The following is a 17,024-nucleotide window of genomic DNA, read 5'->3' on the forward strand; positions in this document are numbered from 1 at the left end:
CTATGTACCGACCCAACTTCGGCGCTGGAGGGGTTGTATTTTGACTATTCAAGGCGGTCAGCCTTCAGACTACGCTTACGAAGTCTATGAGATTGGAAGCCCTCTCGCCGGTGCTGTCTTTCTGGGTCTAAGGGTTCAACCGTTCGTTCGAGTCCATCCCGGCGGATTTTCTTATATCTCAGGCCGCCTGTTACAGGATCCCCAATATATCTGGTCCTGAAGGGTTCTGCCTTCGCCGACATGCAGCGGACCTGCTTGGTGATTTTCATCAAACCGATGCTCGAGTATACGTGAAACATCTATGAATGGGAAGCTTTAGCCCACTTATACGTGCAAATTGGCGAAGCTGCATGCTTAACCATTGTTGGAATGAATTATTTATCCGCTCAGAATACCGGACTCATGAGCAGTGCTCTGCCTTGCCCTTGACCCACGGGACCGCTCAACACCGCAGGGTTTCACTACCGCCCCTCATCCTTTTTTGCGGGGAAGCGTTCACCCTGCGATCATTTAACAATTGAGCATATCATGTATCGCAGTTTTTAGACCAAGTCACCCAAATCCAGCTAGCGGCAGCGGAGACTCTATCGTTGGGCAGGATTCCCTCATTCCCGTTCCCCTCTATCAGCAGTCGGATAGTCCCTCGCGTCTAATCCCTTGACGGGCCTTGTCAGTCTGTGGAGCGCATCCAGTGTTCTGCAAAAGAGGGAATTAACGGTTCTCTCAGACCGGTGATTGACCATGGAACTAGTAGAGGCAATGCTCGGTATCTCAGTAATAACTGGTGGACGCCGCCTGTCGCGGCAAGAGCCCGCTACCCTTTTAGCTTTGTGTTCAGAGCCGTATTTCAACGTTTGATACGTGCTTGTTTCTTATTATCCCATACCTGGTCCGTGACGTCGTACGGACCGTGGGATTGACTTGCGACCATTGAGTCGGACTCCGGAAAATCCCGATATTCAAAGTCTTTTTTTGAGCTGGTGTGTTGCATCCCTCCACCGTCACTCATCCCCAGTCTCGCCACCCATGGACGCGCGCTGCGCAATGCCAATTTCAAAATTTAGCTGGGTGCCATGTTTGCAATATTATACACTGTCTTGCAACTATCATTAGTCACGTTCGTATGGATTCCTTTCTCCTTTTCCTCAGTTCTCGAGACTGAGGTTAGTCGCCATCACTTAAAATTCGTTTCTTTACCAATACTCTCCGGCACACTGTCCTGATCCCATCGACACTCGTGAGATTCTCATACAAAAAGCCGCAGAAACTGTCCTAAGATGGCCAAATTCTCCTGATCCGATGTCCTTGACTCAACGTCAAACCTAAACGGCATGTCATAATTCCCTTCGTCTGGTCTGACTGACCATCTCGATCCCGATCTAGATCCATTGTCTCATCAAGATCCACTGCAGGCATAACCATGCTCATCAAATCTCCAAATTTCTGTCCGTCACCTAGTCACCTTGAGCTCGTATGCAACTCTCAATCCAACCAACTAATTCCAGGAGAATCTCCAGTTGAATAGAAGGATCGGGACCAATCATGCGTTCCTTTCCACTTCCAAACTCTCGTTCCAATGATTCATCACTCACTTTTCTCCTGGACCGGCAACTGACGCCTGATCACTAACAAAACTCAAATCCACACTCAAAGTACTGGCATCCTTTTCGATCTCTGACTCAATCGCTGACTCAATGGAGGCCTGAGCTCTTTACACCAGACCCCCAAAGCACTCAGTGGAACTCGATCCACTGACCCGATCTTTGCGCTAGCAGGGGTGGTGAGACAAAGCATGACCTTTGGTGGGGTTCTGAGCAAGACCCTTCGCCCGCTTGTTATTTATTTCGAATGCTTGAGCTCTCTCCTGTTCGTGGACAAGATGTGTGTCATGGGGAAGCTCATTAATGGTGGCAACGATTACTGGTTTATGTACATGCAATCCACCCAACTGTAGTCTATTGCCGTTTCATGCAATTTTGATAGTCTGAAAGGACGTCATTTGTCAACCTAGCACTTGGCAAGTGGGAGAACATGATAATGACCTTCGCGTACAGAGCTTCAACAACCTTGCCGATTTGGCCAATTGTTTGGATGGCCATCGGGTACGCTTCCTGTGGTTCCAGCCGTAGGTGAGAATCAACTGGACGAATGCTCAACGGGACCTACATCCGCAACTGGCTCATCGAAAACAACCAGGGTCCCATTCCCTTGGTCCAAAACGCCATTCAGAACCTTATCAAGGATCATCTGCGATAACCTAGCACGAAGTGCTTCAGAAAATAACCTCCCGCAATGCTTTGCAACCTTACTTCGCCTCGACCTGTGGAACACCTTGGCCCACCATCTCAGCAACATAGGCTATTTCAACATTGCTATATGGCTCTACGATCCTTAGCAAGTTTTGTTCTAACAGCGTGTCGTACAGTGCTGCGAGGTGTGACCGGATTGTTGGGTCTGAAGACAATTCTGCAATGAGGTAACATGTAAGATACGACTATTAACCTCAACATAAACTCAAAAAAGCGAACCTTCTCTATAATCCTTTAAGGCCTTCTCAAAGTCAGCCAGGTTGCGCCTCTGGTGGGCGCGTGCAATCGCTCTCATGCTTTCAATTTCGCGCAGCTGGGCGTAACGAATAGCCAGTTTTATCGAGAGCAAGGAGTTAACGTCCTCTGGCTGAACGAAATCATTAATCCATGACGAATTGGGTGAAAGCGGGTTTGTACCAAATTTAGCATGATCTTGCACAGAAGCATGTACTTAAGGGCGTTGAGGGCATTTGGGTCATCCTGGGCGGATAAGTTTTCGAAAGTCTCGAAAAAGTAGGAGTAGCTGAACCATCAATCACTCTAAACCACAGGTTTCAAAATTTGGCACATTATACTCACGCCGTTTTATAATCCTTATCTTCAGCGTGTAGAATACCACTTTGAAGATCAAGTTGAGCTTGAAGCGGCGGTGGGCAATAGATGGCGTTGGCTGCTGTCCGAGCAGAAGTGAGGGATGTCTACAATCTCAACATGTGAGCGTGTCGCGAGTCATGCGTAGTCCAACAAACTTTGGCTTTCGCAAGATTGTTCAGTCCGCGATAGACCCGTGACTCGAGTAAGTGAACCTCGGTGAGAGTCTCTTTGTCATCCAACCTTTTTAGCTCCTTCAACAAAGAATCGATGAGTGCCAAGGCGGGTCTATAGTTTTCGGTATCCAAATGCCTAATAAATAGCTGAACTATTCAGTGACTGCTCGTGATAACGCAAGCTCAGACTCACAGCGCGATTAGTCGGGCTTCCAGACTTTGTTTTAGGAATATGCGTTTTTCACTGCGTGCCCATTCAATGTTATCTTGGGTAACTTCTATTTGGACTTTTTCCGAGCCCGGAATTTCACTAAAATAATTGATGAGAGTTCGGACTTTCCGAAAAGTGAGTTCGAGCAGTGGCGAGTGGGATATGACTACCCACTCAATTTAGCAGTCTTAGCTTTGGCAGCGGCAGACATGAATCCTCGCGATGTCTTGACTAGTTCGGCAAGCGCAGACGCATTCCTGCCCCCAATTATCAGCGTTGAGGTAACGACCTAGGATATGTTACGCTCACTTTTCATCTCTGTACAGCTGCCCAAGCTTTATAAGTGCAGATTCCTGGTCTTTTAACGCGTCATCCGATCCTGGGAAGGCATTGCGAACAGAGATACGTTGAAGTTGTGTTAATACTGACATGCGGAAGGGTTGGAGTGGAATTTAAGACGCACCTTTGGGGGTCTGGAGCACCTTTTGGTACAGAGACTCCGCCTTTCGGGCGTCTGTCTTAATCAGCGAGTCAGCCTCGCTTAGATATGTAGCTGTACCGCCTGATGATACTAAAGACATCCTACGGGCGTTCCTTGAAATGTTTCGTGCTCAGATACCAATTGAATGAGGTGACGCGTCCCGTGTGCACTTCAATCCCAACTTTGGACTTTTAGAACGAGATTGGCTTCACCAATAGTTTTAACGTCAAATCATTCTCATAGCACGCGGCTCCTAATCTTGGGCTCAAAATGGCTGGCGAAGATGAGATTTTACCTATACCTAACTTGAAAGTCGCACAATACACCTTTACACTCTCGAATCCTAAACTCGTACATTTGCATGACGAGGCAGCCACCAATCTTCTTGTGGCGATAGAAGCTGATGGTACGTTCTCGATTTGGCCAGCTATGCCGGACCTCACTGAAACTAGTCGGTGTCGGCTTGATACGTTTAGACATGGCGCCTTATTTAAAGCTCCTGCTGTCGCAGTCACCATCTATCATCCCCCAACGCCTCACTTCTAACGCTAGGGATCTAGTAGAGAAGCTTTCGGGGAGAAACAAGGCCGAACTTGAGGCACTAGAACAGAAGCTGAAAGATGCAGAGGAGACTGAGGGCGAGACAGAAATCAGTGATGCTTTAAGGGCGAAAGCCTCATATTTGACTAAGATTGGAGAGAAGGCTCGTGCTTCATTGTCACTCACCTGAAGGGCTTCCGATTAATTTTCATTTTAGGATGCCGCTGCTGCTGCACAAACACTCGCGTCTTCAAAGACCCCCGGTGTTGGTGCTCGGATCGATATCACCCTCACGCTAGTTAGAATCGGGTTCTTCTTCAACGACTACAAACTGATTGAGCCAAACATTGCTGCCGCAGAAAAGTAAGATTGGAAATCCTTGTTCGCCTCAATTTTGGATTCACAATCCATGCACACAGACTTATCGAGAAAGGCGGCGACTGGGATCGATTGAACAGACTGAAAGTCTACCGAGCCCTGAAGTTCATCTCTCTCCGTGACTTCAAGAAGGCTGGAGAGCTGTTGGTTGACTCGCTGTCTACGTTCACTGCAACTGAGTTAATTGATTACAATGACTTCGTTGGGCTTGCAATTATTGTTAATACTCTCGTGCAGAAACGAGTTGACCTTAAAAAGAAGGTTTGTTTCCCCTCCAAAATTATGGATCCTGGGGACTTTAAATTAAATTACTGGCCGCACAACATACAGATAATTTCCTCTCCGGAAGTGACCCAAGTTGTACTTGATGTCCCACTGCTGGGGGATTTCTTGATGTCATTATATAATTGCCACTACGCTAAATTCTTTGCTGCCCTCGGTATGTACCGTGTATTGTGCCCCACCCAACCCTCTGACAATCCTCCAGCATCAGTCGAGCAAGAGCTGCTCCTTACTTCCCGCCTCCTGTCACCGCATGCCCGCTACTATGTCCGAGAAGTTCGGATTCTTGCATACTCGCAGATACTCGAGTCGTATCGCAGCCTCACCTTGCAAAGCTTAAGTCTGTCATTCGGAGTCAGCATAGACTTTATTGATCGGTATGTATACGCGTCAGAAACATTTCATGACTTATTTGCTGAAGTTCTCGGTCACGTTCCAGAGATCTATCTCATTTCATATCATCCGGTCGCCTAAATTGTACTATAGACCGAGTCCATGGTATCGTCGAGACCAATCGCCCGAGCGCAAAGAATGCTCAGTACGATACCTTGGTAAGGCAGGGCGACGTCCTACTGAATAGTATCCAGCGGTTGAGTCGTGTACTGTACTGATTGATATAATACATATATGGTGAATTCTGGTTCAAATGGGTTTGTTGTCGCTGGATATCCCCATCCTAGTTCGTGCTTTGTGTGGTTGAAACTTGGGGTACGGCTGGCGTTGTGCCAAATATTGACGCCTGACTAGCAGGTTAGGTAAATGATGCGTGCATGACCGCTTACTAGAGAAAGTGCACGAGTATCGATTCACGGTTCCTTACCCATTCGACTCATCAGCAGGGTCGGGATCCCCGCCTTGATCGCTTCGCTAGCCGACGAATGGATGGTAAGGGAGTTCAAGCGTGATGAACCTCGCCCACTTGCGCAGACCACGCATCGCTCCCCCCCCCACTTCCCCTTCATCGAAACTGACTGGGAGATCAAGTAGCACCTCGATAGGGCGACGGCACGCGTAGATGAGTTGCTAGACATCAGCAACACTTTTAAGCGAGTACATAATGACCGCTACGACCTTCCTTTTGAGAAACATATCGAGCAAGATACCATGACGCAGTATCTTACAAACCTCAAGGGAACGCTAATCGGCTACTCCAAGCAGAATGCCAGAGACGCCCGAATCTGATGCGAATCTGATGCACCAATCTTTGACGACAACTGTGATGAACCAAATATCGTGAATTTAGCGCTTCCGCCCGCCCCTCGACGTGGAATGCAGTTAACCCAGGTCTGCTGAACACCTTCGCTCCGTCCCGCCGCTTGTGCTATGAACCAGACAGTGCCCAGATGGATTGTGTAGGAGGCGCGGAGATCACTTTCTGAAGTGGTTCCGCGACATCGCAGAGCATCACAATGCCAGAACCCTCAGTCGCATCAATGACTTGTGATCGATCTTCCTCGAACAATTGCGACCGCACACTGGGTATCAGCACTTGACCATTCATGTTTCATGCCAGAGGCATACTCAACCTGGGCCATATTCATGACAGATAATCCCTGGTTGGGGCAACCAATCCTGGAGTTTGGCCTTCGATACGGCATGCAGAGAATAATTCCAAGGCACGGGCAGCCCAGCGAGCAGCAGTTATCTTCGAATCCGTCGCTTCTGAACGTCGGATGGGAAAGAGTGCCAGAGCCAGGGATATAGGGCGGGTCGAGAATAAAATACCATTGATAGGCTCGGGGCACCCGAAGGAAGCATTCCTAGCAACAAAGGGGAACATACCATCGTCGATCGGATGTTGGGGGCGGCGCCTTAACTGGTCCCAACTGCGTCATGGATCAAGCTCGCCGCGATCGGGATGTATGATTACCCTGCCTAGAATTACTCATGCAATCGGCCTGTTTACGAGGATTATGTGCATATCTTAGGCATTGACCACTAGTCAGAGTCTCAAACGTCCTCGACGTAATTAGGATGGTGGCAATCTTGAAACTAATGAGGAAGTGATCATGCCCTAACGTATAGCGTATAGAATAGATCTAGCCCCTCAAGGGGAGGGGCGCTAGAACACAATGCGGAACTTAAAAGAGGCTAGCGATCGTGAGGTTGAGATCTGCATTTACAACCTGACGGATGGCCAGATGAGGTAACACAGCTGGAGAGGCGAGAGCAAGGGAAAAAGCACTATATTGGCTGCTTGCACGACAGGGTTCTTGTGAAGCAGCCTGAGGACTGAGCAGTTGCCAACTCAGCAAGTGAGGGAGGTGCACTCTCCTATCCACCGCTGTGGTCACGTCTAGAACTCCCTCAGATAGGTTGTCGCCAGAAGTACACCTCAGTGTGCTGCTGACTAGTGTTCGACAGTCGTGACTCATCCAGAACACGCTGTTTGACTCGAAGACATGTAAACAACCTTTGAGGCCGAAACTTGCATCCGCTCCGTGATCCTCATTTCCTATATTGCAATGACCGACGTCCCCAAGCGCCAACGTATCACTGCGGATGAAATAAATTGTCTTATATACGCTTACCTCCTTGATTCTGGTGGGCATTTGCAATATTTACATGGCATTGGCAACGTTTATTAAAAGCGCGTCCACTAGGCTTTGAGCATTCCGCTTGGGCGCTTCGAGGCGAAGCCCACCTCGACAACTCACCAAATGCCCACATACCCATTCCCCGAGGGGAGATAGTTACGCTCTTTCGAAAAGCATTGTTATATATGGAGGCGGAAAGGAACTTTAAAGTAGGCGATTTGAGGTGAAGGCATTGAATGCTTGATATTAATTCCGCCGACGTGCCTTTGCGCATTTTCTATAGCTGTCTCAGGAAAAGGGAAAGGGGACAGACAATGGTCAGGACACAGAGCCAATGACTTTATTGGGCCGGTTCCGAGCACCAAATGATCGACCCTTGTCGGAGGAGCCGAAAATTCCGCCTAGACCCCCCATACTCCCAGACCCAGCCAACATTGAAGCAGTGAGGAAGGAAGGTTCCACATCACAAAATGGAGTCATCGATAAACTCGTATCTGAAACGGGAGAGGAGTCACGTCCGAAGAAGCGCTCTCGAACAATCGATGACAGTGCGCCTTCGCCAGGTATGGAAATTATACATTTGGTGTACGTGTGGATATCTTAATCGCTGAAGAACACAGATGAACGTTCGAGGAGCACATCAGCTCAGCCTCCTGTCGCTTCTGGTAGCTCGAATCCCAATTCATCTATGGAATCAATAAAAGCCAGGCTAAGTCTCCATTCGGGGGTCGGGAGACTCCTTCCGCTTGACGGGGAGCCTGATGGTGTCTCATTAATGAAAGGTCATGCTGGGGAGGTTCGTGCTGTATGTTAAAGCGTTAGTTTTATCTCAAGTGACCACAGGTGTTTACTTGTGCATGGAACCCCGCGAATCCAAGTCTTGTCGCGAGTGGGTGAGTTACGAGTCTACTCAATGCATCGTGAAAGTCCTCTTAGAGGCTTACACTCTAGAGGGAAGGGCGGCTCGATAACTATCTGGAAAGTAGGCCAACCTGACGCTCGTGATTCGATGTATGGACCTCGACCGCTTTTCTCCAAATCCTCAATGTTACCAGCGGTTCCCGTCCTTAAGCCGAAAGAGTCCCACGACATGACGTCTATCTCATGGAACAAAGCCGGTACATACCTTGCTGTTGGTCACCAAGACGCAACAATTCGAATTTGGACTCCGGAAGGGAAACTCCTTGCAACCCTATTCGGGCACGACGCACCCGTCTTTGACGTTGCGTGGTCACCATCAGGCGATAGGCTCGTGAGCGCGGGACTGGATTCACTTGCGTGCGTATGGGACCTCTCCTCTCCTCAGCAGGCACGCATACTGCAAACCTTGAGGGGGCATCGAAGTGAGTGCCTGATACACGCTGTGACGGCGGCATATTGACAAGCGATTGAGGCGACGGTTGTTGCCTCGATGTTGAATGGATTGAACAGGAATATTTTGCTACTTGTGGAACTGACTGCTTAGTTATAATCTATAAACTTGGCCAAGATACACCCCTCGTTGTTTTGGACGCGCACAAAGATGAGGTGAATCAAGTACGACTGTCACCTTCGGGTCACCACCTTGCCTCTTGTTCTGATGACCAAACTGCGGTCGTTTGGAACATAATGGAGCAAGGGTACAAGCGAGGAAACCGGCCAACTTATATTACACTATCTGGTGTTCACAAAAAAGCTGTTTCAATGATTCAGTGGTCTCCTGTTCCGTCTGAGGACGGCGGGTATAATCTCATAGCGATGTGAGCTTATTATCTCGGGTTTCAATGCAATTGCCGCTCACATGTAACTGGTGTAGGTTCTCAAGAGAAGACCGAGAGGCCACTCTGTGGGATATTCGCACAAAACAATGCATTCGCAAGTTCTACGAGTTCCACACGGGCACCAAACTTCCTAAAGACATATTCACCCATTCTTTCGATCCAACCGGGAGGTTCTATTGCTTGGGGGGCATTCGTTATATGGTCATATACAGTGTCGAGGTACGTCTTTGCGCAGTCCTGGTGGCTCGTTTGTGAAAGAAGATTTCCTTACATCTAGACTGGAAAACCTATATGGTCGTGGCCGTTTGTGAAAGCTTACATTGCCGATATCCAGTGGGGGAAACTGAACGATGGACGCTACATCGTCGCAGCAAAGGAAGACGCAACGGTGGCGCTTTTAGATGTTGCTAAACTTGGTGTGCCAGCTCTCTCTTAAGCTTTGTCTTTGCTTTGTATGGCATATGTATTTTCTTCCCTATACGACAATGTTTGACACACTTGGGGGTGGCGATTTTGAGTCAATTCCCCTTTTACTTACAAGCGTCTGATCGGAAGAACCCGACTGCATAAGCGCCGTGCTTGGGGTCACGAGACATCTGTTATGGCTGAAAAGTTTGACGAAGCTACGCAGGCAAGTAGGCGCCCCGATTAATCTTTCTTTGGGTTAAACTCCTTGTGGCCACAGAAAGAGCTTCAAAAGTTTCTTCAAGAAGAACAAAAGAGAGAACGTGTGCAACAGACTGTGCAGTCTTTGACTTCAGCATGTTGGGATAAGTGGGTGTAGGAAGCATCACGCGAGCTCCAGAACTGATTCACAGTTACATAGATGCATCACTGGTAGCGTTTCAACACGGTTCGCTAGAGGAGAAGAAAAATGCCTCGTGAACTGTGTTGGACGTTTCCTCGACACTTCCCTGCACATGGTCAACCGCTTGGAAGCAAATAGACAGGCCCATTCTTCACTATAAATGGAGGGCACATCCACAATACAGTGACCTTTGACGTGCCTGAATGCCTCCAATATTGCGACCCTTCAACATCCCAGCAGAAAATATCTACAGCGGTGAACGCAACGAAAGGAAGGGCAGATCCCTGCGTCCTTCTCCAGACCAGAGGGAATCCAGCTAAGTATATACAAGTTTGTGAATGCCAAACCCCAATATCTTCCAAGCATGCCAAGCCATCACTGGGATAAAGAATCCATATGCCTGTAAGTGCTCGAATGGGTGGCGCACCCTGATCGGAACCTTGACTGGGGGCGTCCATGTCTGGCCAGCTTCCTGTCTGAATGCGCCCTCACGATAAAAGGTGTCCATCAGTCTATCTTTCTCTACCCATCTCTCTCGAAGCCAAGCATCGAAACGTGTCGCCTCTTCAACGGATGCCTCAGCTCGTCCAACACTATCCTTTGTGCTTACCTCCCCAATCGGGATGTCCTCGATCTTGTAATAACGGATGTGTATGTGAACTTGAGGTGGTGGTATGCCGTTCAGGAATATCGAACGTAGTGTATAGTGATCTTGCCCATAACCATGAAGGGGGATTCCTGGATAACCAACGGTTACATCCATGACACGGAGATTGTGGATCGCTGGTCCAAGAGTTCGTAGACAAAATAGCAGGCCAGTTGAGCGAGGGAGAAGGGTATGTTCTAAGTCAGGCTTAGGGATTTGTTGAGATCTTTCGTCAAGATGGCAGCAAAACGTATCATTACTCACAACCCCTATCTTTTCTGCGTACTTCGCGCTCGCGGGCCGTGTGTCGGGACTGACAAGTGTCCCCTCTGGGAAAATGAAGAGCACAAACCTCCCGCCGACATGCTGCACACGACGAGCCAACGATACAAGCTTCTTCCCCAGGTATAATCGGTCTGCAGACCACGAACGAGCTAAGAAGATGAAGCGGAAAAATTGCATAACCTGAATTTGTTTGAGCTTCAGCGTGATACGCAGCTCGTGTAATAACTTACCCATCCAAGTACGGGGATATGCTTTAAGGACCTGTGCAAACGCAGGTGAGCTTCCGTCAGGACAAGGTAGTAACCAACGACGAACTTCTTAAGGATGATAGTAATTTCGCTGTGTGTACGCATGAGGTACATCAGACACCACAAGTACATCCAATCCGCATATATCTAGCGAGCATCATGAGGATCTTAAGATATAGTGAATCAGTAGTATTTGTGTCAATGTAACTCACTTGATGATTCGCCATGAGGACTACTCTGGGCGGTGCCTTCAGGCCGACAATCTCACCAGTGGCTTCATCGCACTCGAATAACGATTCATTTTCCTCATTTCCCTCGTGTGTTATCACAAAGGTCGTTGGGGCGAAGAAGTGCGTTAGATGGACTGTACCCACGGCCAGGCATGTGTTAACGAAACGAAGGGCCACATGACGAGGCTGGAACACCCTCACCAAAGAGGACGCCCCCTGACGCCTTTGTGAGAGTTATTATATCTTCGTAGAACTCCCTGGCTCCAGGGATAGGCAGATAGCGGAAGGGCACGACCAGGATCTGAGTCATGCAAACGAGGAGCAGACTCGCATTAAAACAGATGACCCAAAGTGCAGCCCGCAAAGACTGGAGCCAGCTCCCGCCTGTGCGTTTCGGGATCGGTATCGAATGGACCTTTGAATGTAGGTCTAGCATAGGCGAGGAGAGGACGAGGATTGATGATTGCCGTTTCCAGTCCACTCCGGTCGACGCCGCGCCCGCGAGATGACTCCACGAGATGATGTCAGCTTGTCAAATTCAGTCACTTCAGATTACATTGTGACAACGCCAGACTGTAAGGCGACAAAGAAAAACGAATGAGTCAAACCGTGGTATGAAATGCATAGGTATGCAAGTGTAAAGAGGGATGGAGGAATACTAAGGCGATAGTAATCAGGATAAACAGGTAGAATTAATGCAAAGGACCTAAAGGCAATCAAAGAATTGATGAGGTAAAAGGGGCAGCCGATACTTGCGAAGAGTGAACAAGGGGGAATTGTCACCGACACCATTCTTTCGCAACACTTTCCAACACTTCCACAACTACATCCGCGTTTGTCAACAGCCCATGACCCTCTCCTTCAAGAACCTTGAGTGTACAATCCTTCATCGTCCTCTCCATCCACCTGACACTCCCAATGCCAATGCGATCATCACGATCACCGTACCAAACCTTGACTGGTTGCTTCACGTCAGTGTAGGAGAAACCCCAGGGTCTCGAATCTCGCTCGAGGATAGCCATCAAGTCCGCTGAGCCGCCTTTGAGCGCCTCAGCATGGGATGCACTTAGAAGGGCAGAAGCAAGGCTTGGACCACTAGATTTAGTGTTACCCTTCGACGCTGTCACGATGCTGAAACCAGCGCTCGATGTAGTCGAGCCAGAAGGGATACTCCGTGTCGAAAAGTTTGGGTGACGAGTTTGAGGTGCAGGTGTCGACATGGTGCTGAAAGATGGCGACGGTGGTCCATTATCCTTGATCATGGCAAAGGTTGGTAAAGGAGGAAGGGGAGGAATCCTACCATCTCTCGTTCTCGACGGCGCCGGACCAGGCGAAAGCGAAAGCGAACGTTTTCCACTTGCTCGATCCATTGTCGACACACTCTCCAGTGTAGGGACAGAAGTCTTCTTGGACCGCACCGTACCGGAATTCTCTTCCACTGCTTCAAAGGCTGAAATGTCAAACTCCAAGTGGACAGGAGAATACTCCTGTAGTGGGATAGCAGGCAGTGGAAGCTCGGCCTTTGATAATATCGATGTCCCCTTCGCACTCTTCAACGAAGATTTTGACTTGGAACTCCGGAGCGATCTCTCAGGTCCGGGAGCACGAGACACATCGAGAGAAGGCAACGACTCGGTACGGGAAGTCTGTGGGCGTGCCAAACCCGGCTGACGCTTGGGCTTGGGCTTGGTTTCGAACAATCCAAGGAAGCTGCTCTTCGACGACTTCTTTGTGAGGTGGTGATTGCCAGTCTTCCCCACACCATCATGACCGCCGAATTGCCCATTGAAATCCGCCAAGTCATCATACTCACTCGAATTGATACTGGGTCGTGAATGATCGGACTCATTCGCAGGCGAAGCCCAGGAAGTAGTTGTGGATTGTGCAGAAATCGAGATGGTCTCAGCGTTCGCGGCTCTCACATCGAATCCTATCCCTTCATAAGCAATAGATGGCGGCTTTCCAAGCTTCCATGCTTGCATCTTCCATTCCGCCGTCTGCGCAGTCTTGATGAGACTAGTTGGGATGTACTTAAGCCACTTGTAGCCTACCACACGAGCAGGGAGCAGGGAGTTAGCACCAAGTATTCCGCCGCAAAAACAGAGACTTCCGCTTACCTCCATCAACGGATGCGTTCACCCATGGTGCTAATAAATGCACGCTCCCGTGCACCCTAGTCTCGAGCCTAAGAGCACTCGCAAGCGCATAAGGGGCGCCTGCACTATGCGCTACGATACTGAACTTCTCCAACCCTAATTGGTCAGCCACTTCCTCCACCACACTTGCCCATTCGAGCATGCCCCTTCGTTCTGTTGGTACCTCTGTTGTCCTACCAAGGCCCCACCGATCGATGCACACCAAGCGGAGATTTAGTGCCTCGGCCATTTCATCATACAGACCAACGATATACCGCACACAACCGAGTCCAAGAAACAGAATGAGTGGATGCCCAATTGGTGAACCAACGTCAGCAAATGATACAGTCACTCCGGCGTTGGCGGGCCGACGTAGAGGCATTAACCGTGTTAGACGGGGGGAGCGGAGATACTGCGCCAGTTCACGGGTAGGACTTGAAGGCCTCGAAGGCTGCATAGAAGGATATGTGCTCGTTGTTGGGGAGTCAAAAGAAGTTTCGGAAGCATTAGAGGGAGTAGGAGCCGTAAAGGTACAAGGAGATGGAATTGAAGGGCTGACAGGAGAACGGGGAGTCGTAGAAGTGGAAGTTCGGGATGGCGCGGTCATTTGATTATGCGAGAAGGTTGCAGTATGATTAGGTGACTGTTTCGTTAGAACCGAGGTTGCTCTAAGTGTCTCTTCCGCCACAGAATCAACTGATGAACGAGAATCTGTCGGTTCCGACTCTTCTTCTACATCCGGAACCATATTGAGCGGACGTGGTGGTATTGACCGGTTCTTGCTGAGGTGTTCGGGTGCATGAGCACGTATGATATCAGTAATGGAAGGGATGACAGTTTTAGTAGGTGGTGGAGGATTATCAAGTTTGGGAACAGTTCGGAGTGTCCTGCTCAAATCGTTGACGAGTGTAACATCATCTGTGCCAACCTGCTCTGTACATGTATTGAGAGAAGATTGATCAGAATTACCACTGGAGCGAGACAGAGAGGGCGGCGAAGAAGTAGGGACTACGGTTGGAGGTCTGCTTGACGTAACAGCTGTCGATCTTGTGTTTCTTGATGACATCGAAGGATCTATCGCCGAAGGTCGACTGCGGGAGGATGGCCTAAGATGGCCTAGCGCCACACCTCCTGGAGGGTCGGGCAACGGCGGGTGGTAGAGAGGATGATAGCGAGGTCCCCCAGACTTACCAGGATTCGTGATGACATTATCCCATGGACTCGAGGGTAATTGTGGGAGCTCCAAAGAGGTTTTGCGATGCCCATTCATTTGATCAACTAATGCGTCCATTTCCGTGACATCAAATCCTGGGGAAATGACCAACGGACCATCATTCAATGATGAATCATTTGAAGTGTAGAGGGAAGAGGCGAAAGGAGGAATCTTGGGACGATCATGATACGAGCTTGCATTGCGACTGGGTAGCTGCTTATCGGGACGGCGCAGTGGAGACGAGGAGGGGGATGTCGATGGTGACGAGGAAGTAGAAGTGGGCTGAATGGAATGCAAGGCTTTGGACGAGGGAGGAAATTGGCGTCGAGAACGAATAACCGGAGAAACTTTGGAAGGAAAAGGGTAAATTTCCTGGCGTTCTTCGTCATCCCTGTCGCTGGAATCTGGATCTTTTGATGACCGACTTTTCGTTATTGATGGAGCTGGCGAGTGCACTGTCTGTCTGCCAGAGGCAGAGCCTGGACGGCCATTCCGCAGGGAGGCAGCTAATCGACTGGAAGGGGATCTATAATCATCTAAATCATCTCTCGAGATACGGTTAGCTTTCAATCGCTCCGAACGTTTTGGATACTTGTCGAAGTATGGCAATTGTGGAGACGGCGGTAATAAATGGGCACCAGGTGTATCAGTTGACGATGAATAGGGGGATGAACCCCCGCCTTCTCTATCACTCGAAACGCTATATGGCGTCAGGAACGCTCTTGGAGGGGGCCGTTTCGGTGATGAAGTGCCCGCAATCAAAGGCTCAAGACGGGACTTGGACTTTGATGCTTTACACCTGGACGATGTCCTGGGCGGCGTCGATGAGCTGGCTGGGGAAGCAAAAGGGAACTGGTCGCTTGGGGTCGGTGTCCGAGACTTTAGTTTACTCGAGGACGAGGATCGTGAAGCCGTGAATGGTTCACCACGGGATCTATAGGGGAGCATAGAATCATCGAGAGAGCCTTGGCGCGGTGGAGGGGTTACGGTCACTGCTGAGGACATGAAGAAATGGCTTTGAGTTAGGCGTTCGAAAGTATCGTTGTTAGGCGGAAAGAAATATTCCAGTAGGGACCGTTAGTACAGTCTAGGTTCACGTTGCACTACATAAATGAGTGAGTTTTCCTTGCAAGCACCCGAATAGCGAAAAAACGCGTGATTGAGTGAGAGTGGCCAATACTTCACCTCTAGGGTGTTTCCTACAATACACGTCCCAAAGCTACACACAACTCAAGAGTGAAGCACAAGGCGCGAGAGGGACGGAACTGCCTTCCGAAATGTTCCACCCCGCCCTCCGACAGTGAAGGGAGGCCGCCAGATAGCGACAGAAAGGCGTACACGAATTGATTGGGTTCAATGTCAGACAAAGATGGCAACTTCCGACAAATTTCTCTTTGCATACATACGATCCCCGAAGGCGTGGAGGGACTTCCGCTCTTGGTTGGAAGGCACCAAGCACAACAATAGCACAAATATTGGGAAGTGCATATATGCATTCACGGGTATAAGCTCACCGACCCCTGCACAACGCCGCGATGACGGGAATCAATTTTCGAAATAATATCAAAATCATCCTGCAGCAGCTGAAAACGTCAGATCCTGCCTTTATGAAACCCCTCTGCTGAAGCCTCACTTGGAAGCGACTTGATGCTTATACTTTACATCGAGTGCATTATACATTCTTCTATTTGTTCTTGGCCTGCTCCCGCACTGTCGAACCATGGCTGCCCAAGGCCGACGGGTGTATGGCGGCGCAGCATTCTCGAGCAACAAGGTTGAAAAAGGGGTTATGCATCGATACCCAAACGCATGGCAAGTGCGAGTCACCCCTGCTCAAGTTGCTCTGGTACACGATGTGTGGCAACTAAATCAGGGGTTGGCGGCTTATTCCCATGGACCAGAGGGATTGGACAGGCCTCGAGTCGAGATCATCGCCAGACCCGCGCTGCCAGCCTCAAAGAGGATCGACTCCGAGGTTGATCCAGCGGTGCGGAGAGCGTAGTTTTCTCCGCCGGAGAGCACGTAGACGCGCAATCCTGATCATTCTGCGTTCGGAAGTCGGAAGTAGGGGAAGTTCCTGCAGACCCTCAGATCGGGTCCTGATGGCTGGTTGGTATGCGCCGGATAGGGATGCCGAAGTTCGTGGAGAAACGTGGGACTACACGCCGCCTCCGCGTGAGTGGAGGAATCAGTG

The 17,024-nt window shown here is 49.5% G+C and overlaps 6 protein-coding genes across 6 annotated transcripts; 3 read left to right on the top strand and 3 right to left on the bottom strand.

Moving 5' to 3' along the window:
- Positions 1 to 1,822: 1,822 nt before the first annotated feature.
- Positions 1,823 to 3,945, bottom strand: EI90DRAFT_3041922 (PCI-domain-containing protein). Its single transcript, XM_039059138.1, has 12 exons — positions 3,751 to 3,945; positions 3,597 to 3,666; positions 3,462 to 3,544; positions 3,270 to 3,411; positions 3,059 to 3,212; positions 2,889 to 3,007; positions 2,727 to 2,832; positions 2,529 to 2,676; positions 2,310 to 2,466; positions 2,167 to 2,257; positions 2,043 to 2,111; positions 1,823 to 1,984 (listed from the first exon to the last, which is right to left on the bottom strand). Exons 1-12 carry the CDS (start codon positions 3,866 to 3,868, stop codon positions 1,967 to 1,969), a joined length of 1,275 nt encoding a protein of 424 aa, XP_038920422.1. The 5' UTR covers positions 3,869 to 3,945; the 3' UTR covers positions 1,823 to 1,966.
- EI90DRAFT_3041925 (PCI-domain-containing protein) lies at positions 3,881 to 5,609 on the top strand. Its single transcript, XM_039059139.1, has 7 exons — positions 3,881 to 4,174; positions 4,245 to 4,471; positions 4,526 to 4,671; positions 4,728 to 4,947; positions 5,017 to 5,125; positions 5,174 to 5,345; positions 5,408 to 5,609. The coding sequence occupies exons 1-7, from the start codon at positions 4,039 to 4,041 to the stop codon at positions 5,577 to 5,579; spliced, it is 1,182 nt and encodes a 393-aa protein (XP_038920423.1). The 5' UTR covers positions 3,881 to 4,038; the 3' UTR covers positions 5,580 to 5,609.
- A 1,766-nt stretch (positions 5,610 to 7,375) lies between these two features.
- On the top strand, positions 7,376 to 9,769 carry EI90DRAFT_3151951 (WD40-repeat-containing domain protein). The gene is made up of 9 exons (XM_039065757.1): positions 7,376 to 7,512; positions 7,572 to 7,714; positions 7,789 to 8,068; positions 8,126 to 8,301; positions 8,349 to 8,398; positions 8,457 to 8,848; positions 8,899 to 9,244; positions 9,301 to 9,484; positions 9,543 to 9,769. Exons 1-9 carry the CDS (start codon positions 7,434 to 7,436, stop codon positions 9,699 to 9,701), a joined length of 1,809 nt encoding a protein of 602 aa, XP_038920424.1. The 5' UTR covers positions 7,376 to 7,433; the 3' UTR covers positions 9,702 to 9,769.
- A 50-nt stretch (positions 9,770 to 9,819) lies between these two features.
- On the top strand, positions 9,820 to 10,322 carry EI90DRAFT_2557140 (Tim10/DDP family zinc finger-domain-containing protein). The gene is made up of 3 exons (XM_039053226.1): positions 9,820 to 9,896; positions 9,951 to 10,039; positions 10,092 to 10,322. The coding sequence occupies exons 1-3, from the start codon at positions 9,867 to 9,869 to the stop codon at positions 10,231 to 10,233; spliced, it is 261 nt and encodes an 86-aa protein (XP_038920425.1). The 5' UTR covers positions 9,820 to 9,866; the 3' UTR covers positions 10,234 to 10,322.
- On the bottom strand, positions 10,178 to 12,000 carry EI90DRAFT_3041928 (acyltransferase-domain-containing protein). Its single transcript, XM_039059140.1, has 6 exons — positions 11,684 to 12,000; positions 11,465 to 11,616; positions 11,320 to 11,399; positions 11,235 to 11,265; positions 10,984 to 11,184; positions 10,178 to 10,926 (listed from the first exon to the last, which is right to left on the bottom strand). The coding sequence occupies exons 1-6, from the start codon at positions 11,916 to 11,918 to the stop codon at positions 10,390 to 10,392; spliced, it is 1,236 nt and encodes a 411-aa protein (XP_038920426.1). The 5' UTR covers positions 11,919 to 12,000; the 3' UTR covers positions 10,178 to 10,389.
- On the bottom strand, positions 11,995 to 16,266 carry EI90DRAFT_3041930 (uncharacterized protein). Its single transcript, XM_039059141.1, has 3 exons — positions 16,016 to 16,266; positions 13,600 to 15,933; positions 11,995 to 13,529 (listed from the first exon to the last, which is right to left on the bottom strand). Exons 2-3 carry the CDS (start codon positions 15,833 to 15,835, stop codon positions 12,262 to 12,264), a joined length of 3,504 nt encoding a protein of 1,167 aa, XP_038920427.1. The 5' UTR covers positions 15,836 to 15,933; positions 16,016 to 16,266; the 3' UTR covers positions 11,995 to 12,261.
- Positions 16,267 to 17,024: the final 758 nt, after the last annotated feature.

This window comes from Cantharellus anzutake (genome assembly GCF_015039405.1).
Source record: "Cantharellus anzutake strain C23 chromosome Unknown EI90scaffold_8, whole genome shotgun sequence".
Lineage (NCBI taxonomy): Eukaryota > Fungi > Basidiomycota > Agaricomycetes > Cantharellales > Hydnaceae > Cantharellus > Cantharellus anzutake.

Excerpts from the sequence above, each read along its gene's own strand:
- EI90DRAFT_2557140 (XM_039053226.1), top strand. The coding sequence starts at position 9,867 with ATGGCTGAAAAGTTTGACGAAGCTACGCAG. Across the intron at positions 9,897-9,950 it reads AGTTTGACGAAGCTACGCAG|AAAGAGCTTCAAAAGTTTCT; the intron begins GCAAGTAGGCGC and ends TTGTGGCCACAG. Across the intron at positions 10,040-10,091 it reads ACTTCAGCATGTTGGGATAA|ATGCATCACTGGTAGCGTTT; the intron begins GTGGGTGTAGGA and ends ACAGTTACATAG.
- EI90DRAFT_3151951 (XM_039065757.1), top strand. The coding sequence starts at position 7,434 with ATGACCGACGTCCCCAAGCGCCAACGTATCACTGCGGATGAAATAAAT. Across the intron at positions 8,069-8,125 it reads TGACAGTGCGCCTTCGCCAG|ATGAACGTTCGAGGAGCACA; the intron begins GTATGGAAATTA and ends TGAAGAACACAG. Across the intron at positions 8,399-8,456 it reads CCAAGTCTTGTCGCGAGTGG|AGGGAAGGGCGGCTCGATAA; the intron begins GTGAGTTACGAG and ends CTTACACTCTAG.
- EI90DRAFT_3041925 (XM_039059139.1), top strand. The coding sequence starts at position 4,039 with ATGGCTGGCGAAGATGAGATTTTACCTATACCTAACTTGAAAGTCGCA. Across the intron at positions 4,175-4,244 it reads TGTGGCGATAGAAGCTGATG|ACATGGCGCCTTATTTAAAG; the intron begins GTACGTTCTCGA and ends TGATACGTTTAG. Across the intron at positions 5,346-5,407 it reads AGCATAGACTTTATTGATCG|AGATCTATCTCATTTCATAT; the intron begins GTATGTATACGC and ends GTCACGTTCCAG.
- EI90DRAFT_3041930 (XM_039059141.1), bottom strand. The coding sequence starts at position 15,835 with ATGTCCTCAGCAGTGACCGTAACCCCTCCACCGCGCCAAGGCTCTCTC. Across the intron at positions 13,530-13,599 it reads GAACGCATCCGTTGATGGAG|GCTACAAGTGGCTTAAGTAC; the intron begins GTAAGCGGAAGT and ends CTCGTGTGGTAG.
- EI90DRAFT_3041922 (XM_039059138.1), bottom strand. The coding sequence starts at position 3,868 with ATGTCTTTAGTATCATCAGGCGGTACAGCTACATATCTAAGCGAGGCT. Across the intron at positions 3,667-3,750 it reads GGTGCTCCAGACCCCCAAAG|GATCGGATGACGCGTTAAAA; the intron begins GTGCGTCTTAAA and ends ATGCCTTCCCAG. Across the intron at positions 2,467-2,528 it reads CTTAAAGGATTATAGAGAAG|AATTGTCTTCAGACCCAACA; the intron begins GTTCGCTTTTTT and ends ACCTCATTGCAG.
- EI90DRAFT_3041928 (XM_039059140.1), bottom strand. The coding sequence starts at position 11,918 with ATGCTAGACCTACATTCAAAGGTCCATTCGATACCGATCCCGAAACGC. Across the intron at positions 11,400-11,464 it reads TCCTCATGGCGAATCATCAA|ATATATGCGGATTGGATGTA; the intron begins GTGAGTTACATT and ends GATGCTCGCTAG. Across the intron at positions 10,927-10,983 it reads ACGCAGAAAAGATAGGGGTT|CCTGACTTAGAACATACCCT; the intron begins GTGAGTAATGAT and ends CAAATCCCTAAG.